We start from the raw sequence: 7,500 nt of genomic DNA, 5'->3' as shown, positions 1-7,500 counted from the left end.
CTAAAGAAATCATTCAGCTCTGTAATTTCTGTTCGTTTTGTGTACAGATCCTCGTTTAAAGTTTAGGCCACGCCCCCTACGTGAGCTTCGAGTCTCATCCAGTCCCCTCAGCAGGCCTTTAAACCAGAGCCACGCCCACTCCAGCTAAAGTCTTTCACACTTGTGCTTCCTGTTTGTCCACACAGCAGTTTGTGAGAACAGAGCAGGAGCTGGAAAGCGTGTCCTGTATCGATCCGTCTGAAAGGGAAGATCCGATTGGCCGGATATGAGGACTCTCTCAACCGCTGAGAGAGAGGAACGCTTTTAGAGGAAAAGAGGAAGAGAGGAGTGGGAATGAATCATCATCATCATCATCATACCATGAATGAAGCTGAGGATGATCTGAGCTACCGTAATAACCTGAGAGCTCGACACACTGCATCATCTTTCATTCACCTCAACAAATCATTTTAATTCAGGATCAATAATCAAGCAAAACATAGGTAAAAAAATCATTTTCTATTATAAATCTATTTATTTCCAACCCATTTAATTTTAGTTTTTTATCCGTGCCTCTTATTCATTTGTTTACTTTATTTACCTGAAAATGAGCTATATAATGAGATAAAACAAATAGAAAATAAACGGTATACTGTATATTTTATAAGGATCTAAACATATAGAACACAAAAAAAGCCTGAACTGAAAAAATGATCGAACAAAAAGTCACTGAATAAACATATTTAATTATTTATTTTATTTTTTCATTTGTGATTAATTATTGTGCCATTAATTCTAGTTTAAAAGCTTAGATGCGCTTTTATTATGTAAATCCTACCTTGTATAGTGTGTGTTGTTGACTGGTGGTGGTATTGATTAACAGCAGAGATTAGCGCGGTTAAAAAAATAATACAGTGAGCAAGTCGCTTAATTCTGACTGGTTAAGTGACACGTTCATCTTACGGGCTTTAGAGAATGAGACAGATGGGACTCGGCTATACACACACACACGCACACACACACACACACACACACACACATCACCACTGCGTATCCTGGGCTGTCACACCCACAAACACCACACCACACCACACCACGGCTCCCTGAAGATAAACTAACACACAGCGTCTCGCTCGGGAAAAGAAAGCAAGAAGCTTCTGGGAAAAAATAATCGCTGCATCAGACACCAGAGTCGTGTATAAGGTAACATCAGACACGAAACCTACATCAGACATACAGTACACCGCACCTCATAGCAGGATCTAGAAGGTAAAGGAAGCATTAAAGATATCAGTGTTTTATTTATGAACTCATGTCACCTTTAAAATCTGCTAGGTTCATGTAAAGGATACAGTATATAATACAGCTGAGCCTGTGTTCTCCTGCACATCCCTGCACAGCTTGTGCTCCTGATCTGCTCCCAGAATATGGCAAACTGCATCATGGGTAATCTGTGCTCATCACAGGGACACTAACAAAGCAATGCACTGAATGATTAGCTGATTAATTCTAACATTCCTGCTACGTCTGGTATAGAAATCAGAAATATTATCCGTATGGAATCTCACTGGAACGTTATCACAACGACGCAGCTGAAGATACAGTAAAATAAAACATAAAAATAAAGCAAAACACACTTTCATGCCATCGGTTTTCTGATCAAAACCACGTCGTATTGTAAACACGACGTCCACGATCCTTCGTGTGAGAAACAGCCGCTCGGAAAGCCGTCTTTAAAATAATCTGATAACTGCGAAAGAGAAAAAATCCGATTTGGGAAATAATTCTATCGGGACGTTTACATGCACTTAAGGAATCTAATAAAGTGAAACGTCTCTGCATGAGTTAGGTTTCTTTAATCCTCTCTTTAAAGGAGGAGCACCGCCATTTTAAAACAAGTGACCAGCCTTTTAAACTAACAGATAAACTTCATATTGTTTAATGTCTCTAAGGTAAATAACTGATTTGAGGTTAGAAGCTGGAAAGGTGTCGAGTCGCTCTCACACTCTCACGTCTCTGCTCTGTTAAATAATAATAATACTGTATATAAAATTCATCGTTTTTATACCTGCGACTTACAAATTATTTATTTTGATCCAATGAGAACCTTTTTTTTTCTCTCTTAATTTGTTTGCACGATGTGAAGGTTGATGCTTCAGGTTGCTTGGTAATGCCAGCTTGTCGATCAATAGGCCACACCCCAAGTTCATGGTGAAGTCCAGCACTTTTTGGTGTGATGCTTCTGGTAAAATCTCTGTTTACAAAACTAAATCACAATCACTGACAACCTTTAACCCCAAAGATCAATCACAGAACATCCTTATACACAAGAAACCTAGCACTGATCACCACCAACGACTGGTCACTGATCACTCAACGCCGCTGCTGTTGTCCTGCAAACCCACCTCTGTGTCCTTCATCTGTAATATTACATCGATAAAAGACAATTGTTTCATCTCTAATCGTTTGGTTTGTTTCTTTCCCGATTATCAGCAGCACTGCTTCATTCTGCAAACGCACGAGACGTTTGTTTGTGGTGCCGTGACCAAAGACGACTTTTAATTTATCGATTCGATCTTTCTTCTCCGTGTAGCACGTTATGATTTGTAACTTATCGTGACAATTCGGTGAATAAATTCACACCGACTGTATCGGGTTTATACGTTAGCCTACTAGCGTGTGTATTAGCTTGGTATAGACTTCTGAGTAAACACACTGCGAAGGACGCTGATACAGAAAAAAACACAGACAAGTCATGCGTGAAAACGTGAAAATTGAAACGATATCTTATCAGGCCAACATTGTTCAAGTCTAGGTGAGGATTATTCGTGCCTCGCGCGCGGCTGCCTAGCAACTGTTATGGCGCGCGCTGATGCAGCATCAGCACCAGCACCAGCATCAGCATCAGCACCAGCACCACGACAGACACGCGCGACTTTTAATCTCTCTCCATCTAAACGCTGACTCCATAAAGATTGTTTTTACGTTATAAATGTGATGGATGTATGAAAATATAGGGCCGCGTCCCAAACCACGCCATACCTTAACGTACTCGATAGCATTAGTTAGTGGCCTATCAAAATATTACGTCATCAGCGGTTCGAGTTCTCCTGGGTCACCATGGTTACGATCCGAAATCGCATTCTACCCTACTAACTAGTGCACCCTGTTTAAGGCCATATCCGGTTTGGGACGAGGCCCATTATAGATTTTCAGAAGCGATACTATAGTTATCATGATGGTCTGTCAAGTCAAATATAATACAATTGCCCTTTCTAGTGCCACTAAAATGCACCAATATTTAAACACCGGCATTATGGATATTATAGTTTACCGACAAATAAAAGAATATAACACGTAAACGTATATTACACCTGCTTATAAATAAATACACCCATAGGCAGGTTGGTTAAGTAAAAACAAGGCCGTGCCCAAACAGATCCAGTCGCTAATTAACCTCATAATAATCATCACTAAAATGTTCCTGAGAAGCTGTAAGACATCAGAGAGATCCTGTGAAAGATCCTGACTGGGGTTAAGTGCAGTTAGAGAAGCAAAACCAGCCGAGGAAATGAGGATCTTACCTTACAGCATCCTCTCCGGGTTGGCCTTTGTATGTCAGTGTATGTCAGTGTGTTTCAGCTCCACCTGCAGCCGAGAGCACGAGAAGAAGGAAAACAAAAAAAAACAAGCACAAAACAAGTGATGAAGCGAATCCACCTCCTTCCTCCCTGTGATGAGAACCGAGGCTCTTCTTCCCGTTAACGATTCACCACTAAAAGGTTTAGTCATGAAAGGGAGAGAGAGAGAGAGAGAGAGAGAGAGAGAGAGAGAGAGAGCATCCCTCTGTAGTCCAGCCCACTGCCGCGCCTCAGCTACATCGACATCCCTCACGATTCACTTCAGTGAGTCGACTCCTTTGAACTGAATCAATCTGTTAAACACTGAACTGGTTTGATACACTGGTTTGATTCTGAAGAATCTGAATCAAGATGCAAGCAAACCGAGCCCCTGATTATTCTCTGATCAAGATGATGTTTTGATGGTCAGAACCTTTCAGATGAATACATTTTTTTATGAATAACTACCTTTAAACAATATAAATCAAAACCTTCCCAAATATGTTCATAATAGGGAAATATTTCTAATGTTCACTCTGTTAACTTGTTATGAATTATTATTATACACACTACATAAAAAGGGTAGTGAAGTGTACCAGTCCTTGCCACTGTGGTGGTTCCTCATGCATTCCCCTGTTACACAGAACACCTTATCACTGGTTTTCTTCATTATGATGTTTGCTGTGAACATTAACTGAAGCTCTTGACTGGTATCTAAAAGTTTTAAGACGGCGTGCTGCCGTCACGTGATTGGCTGATTGGATAATTGCACAAATGAGCGCGTGTGCAGGTGTTCCTAATAAAGTGGACGACACTGTACACTGAAAATTAAATGTAAAAATAACTGAGTTTTATTCTTAGAAACACTTCAGCCAAATAGGAAAGAAAAAAAAAAAAAAGATTTTAGTTTCAAATCTGGGTGGAAAAAAAATCAGAAGGAAAAAATATAAATGGATTCAATTTAATTTTATTTGCATAGAGCTTTTAAAAATTGACATTGTCTCGGAGCAGCTTTACAGAACATGGAACAAAAGGTTATTATAAAGAATAATATAGATTAATATAATACATAATTCAAGATTAATTGTGTATGTATTTATCCCCAATGAGCAAGTCTGAGGTGACTCAGGTGACTGTGGGGAGGAAAAACTCCATTAGATGGTAAAGGAAGGAACCTTGAGAGGAACCAGACTCAAAGGGGAACCTCATCCTCATATGGGTGACACTGGGGGTGTGATTATAAATATACAGTCTGATAAATGTTGTAGTGATGCAAAAGACCACTTGATATGATTTTAAAGACAAGTTACTGTCTAATAAACACCCAGGTCTTTCACTATTGAGCTAGTAATAACAGAACATCCCTCTAAATGGAAGAGAGCTTCTATGTACTGGTTTATGGACTGATAAGTAGTGATTCTGTCTATAATATAGACTTGACTATGTATATAGATCATGTATATAATGCTGTGGTATATACGGCATAATACACGACTACACTAATAAATTCAGAAACGGTCTTCTCAGAGTCATCTAGTGAAGAGAAAGAAATCAGACTGATTGCAGACATATTTTATTAGAAAGTGCTCATTTAATTTATGACAAACAAACAAACAAAAAAAAACTCAGGCTGCTTCACATCCACTTAAACACAAGACAAACTTAAACCTCGTCAAACAACTGAAAGCAAAATAAACTGTTTCTACACAATCCTTCTTCGTTCAAGGTCAAATTCATGTTTCAGGATTCAGAGGTAAGAGGAAACAACGCACTCGTCCTCGTCTTCATCATCATCATCATCTCGTCTGATAGACCTGCAGTGAAGAGATTTGTTCGTTTGTTATCCGAGGCTGGACTGTGTAATCATTTAAAGGAGCAGTGTGTAATTTTAGAGCCTTCTGCTGTAGCTTGGAAGATGTTTTGTCCTTTGCCTTCCCCTGAACCGACACTGAATCCGGAAATCGATCAAAGACCCATCAATTCTTCACGATCCGTTTGGAGAAAATAATGAAGAGAGATCGGAGGCTTTTGTATCCTCCGGGTTATTTTAGTGTGATAAGACATCTGGTGTAAATACATCGACAATATCGTCACGTCCAAGAGCAGAAGTTCACCAAGTCGTCATACTTACTGTCCAATTATTATTACTACATCTAATGCTGTGGGACGCCACTAACAGCAGCTGTAACCAGATGATACCAAAAGCGTCAATCGATATTTATTCACATTCTTTATAGATTGTTTCATTAAAAAAAAAAGCTTTCAAATCATTTTGAAGCACGTAATAACAGGAAAATTCACAGCTAACAACGTGACTCAGCTTTCACACAGAAATCATTTGCATTGCAAATATCATCTAGCAAAAATGAGAAAACTTAACACAGAGTTACAAAAATCTAAACTAAACCCAATTCCAATCGTTTCCATTTGTCACAGGATCTGAACAGATTCATTCTGTTTTCCCTGATATCTGAGCTCAAGGCTGCTGTGGGGATCAGGACGTCTCTATCGGGTAAAAACTCCTATGTGAGTAATAAGCAGCTCACTGTGTGTATCATATGAAGTCCCGTTAAAGTAAACAACGCGACTTCACTTAAGCTGGTGGGCGGAGCTAATTTCTGGCCCAGAAAAATGCGATAGAAGCCCAGAACTGAGAAGTGCGCCTGATCTGTTGGAGCTGAATTACAACTTTTCTAACTTATTTAACACGACACAAACATTATACAGCTAGAAACTATAAAAAAAAAAAGTATAAACTGCAACTTTAAATTCTACTACTATGATTTAAAGGAAAAAAGCGTCACTATACGGTGACATGTGTATGTGTGTGTGTGTGTGTGTGTGTGTGTGCAAGCTGAGCTGACTCCTTACCAGTGTGTGGTCAGATCCGACCTGTATGATGTAGACGGGGACGGCACACTGCACGCTCACGTCGTTCAGATCGATCTCATCGGCTTCTGCTGCCACAGTGATGGACGGAGGCGAAACTGATAAAGACGGACTGGACAGAGAGTCGAGCACCTGAGACACGGAGAGATCGTGGGAGAGAAAGAAATTCTGACACATAGCAAGATGAAGCGCCATTTATAACTGCTGTTAAGAACCATTTTTTTCGGGCGATGATTGCATTTTTGATTTCATAATTATTTGTCATTAGAAAACACAATACAATGATAGAAGAAAAGGGGAGAAGAGTTTTCCTTGACCTGCATTTGCATATTGAAGCATCATTGGCTCTTATATAGTATTTTATGATGCAATAACACTTGATCACAAAAACACACACACACTTCCTCTAAAAGGCAATTAAAACAACAACAAAGACTAGTTGGTTAGTTCATAAATATTATAACTTAACAATTTACTCATTTAATCTAGATTATAACTCGTCTACTAGTCACAACATTAGCATTTTTTTCAAATTGAGTAACACACACACACACACACACACTCACGTCGTCCACACTCCACAGGTCAGCACACCTGTCGTCTGAGTGGGAAAAGCTGCTCACGGTGTCCAGCAGCTCGCTTGATGCTCCGTTGTTCTGCAGAGAACATTTCATCATCAGCATCGTGGAACTGAGATTGGAACCTTGAAATCCTGAAGCGTGTGTATCGATCTGTGCTTACGTGTGCTGAGGTGTCGCTGAGCACGGAGGACAGCAGGCGGATGTATTCGGTCGCCGCCTTCAGCATGTCCACTTTACTGGGCTTGCGGTCACGGGGCATCACAGGCACAATCCGCCTCAGATAAGAGAACATGCTGTTCAGACTCCGAACCTGGAGGAGGCGCCACAGGACAGGATATGAAATTGAGGACCAGCAAAGTCTGTCTCTCTCTCTCTCTCTCTCTCTCTCACACACACACGGGTAGAGAGAGAGAGAGAGAGAGAGAGAGAGA

At 40.1% G+C, this 7,500-nt stretch overlaps 2 protein-coding genes across 5 annotated transcripts in view; both read right to left on the bottom strand.

Annotated features, from left to right (window-relative positions):
- Positions 1 to 3,740, bottom strand: part of add2 (adducin 2 (beta)) — a 19,853-nt gene extending 16,113 nt beyond the window's left edge. For 2 of the 4 annotated variants that reach the window (XM_060883454.1, XM_060883455.1), the window contains exon 1: positions 3,564 to 3,740. The gene's annotated coding sequence lies outside the window, so the exon portion shown is untranslated. The remainder of the gene's footprint in view (positions 1 to 3,563) is intronic. The other 2 variants (XM_060883456.1, XM_060883458.1) reach the window with 1 other exon arrangement.
- A 1,416-nt stretch (positions 3,741 to 5,156) lies between these two features.
- Positions 5,157 to 7,500, bottom strand: part of figla (folliculogenesis specific bHLH transcription factor) — a 5,429-nt gene continuing 3,085 nt past the window's right edge. The window contains exons 3-6 of the mRNA XM_060883450.1: positions 7,230 to 7,379; positions 7,055 to 7,144; positions 6,471 to 6,620; positions 5,157 to 5,413 (exon numbers count right to left, since the gene is read on the bottom strand). Of these exons, the coding sequence (XP_060739433.1) occupies positions 5,396 to 5,413; positions 6,471 to 6,620; positions 7,055 to 7,144; positions 7,230 to 7,379 (408 nt within the window). The 3' untranslated portion in view covers positions 5,157 to 5,395. The remainder of the gene's footprint in view (positions 5,414 to 6,470; positions 6,621 to 7,054; positions 7,145 to 7,229; positions 7,380 to 7,500) is intronic.

Source organism: Tachysurus vachellii, chromosome 12 (assembly GCF_030014155.1).
Source record: "Tachysurus vachellii isolate PV-2020 chromosome 12, HZAU_Pvac_v1, whole genome shotgun sequence".
In the NCBI taxonomy this organism is placed as follows: Eukaryota; Metazoa; Chordata; class Actinopteri; order Siluriformes; family Bagridae; genus Tachysurus; species Tachysurus vachellii.
The sequence above is the reverse complement of the archived record's forward strand: the minus strand, read 5'-3'. Positions and strand labels throughout refer to the sequence as shown.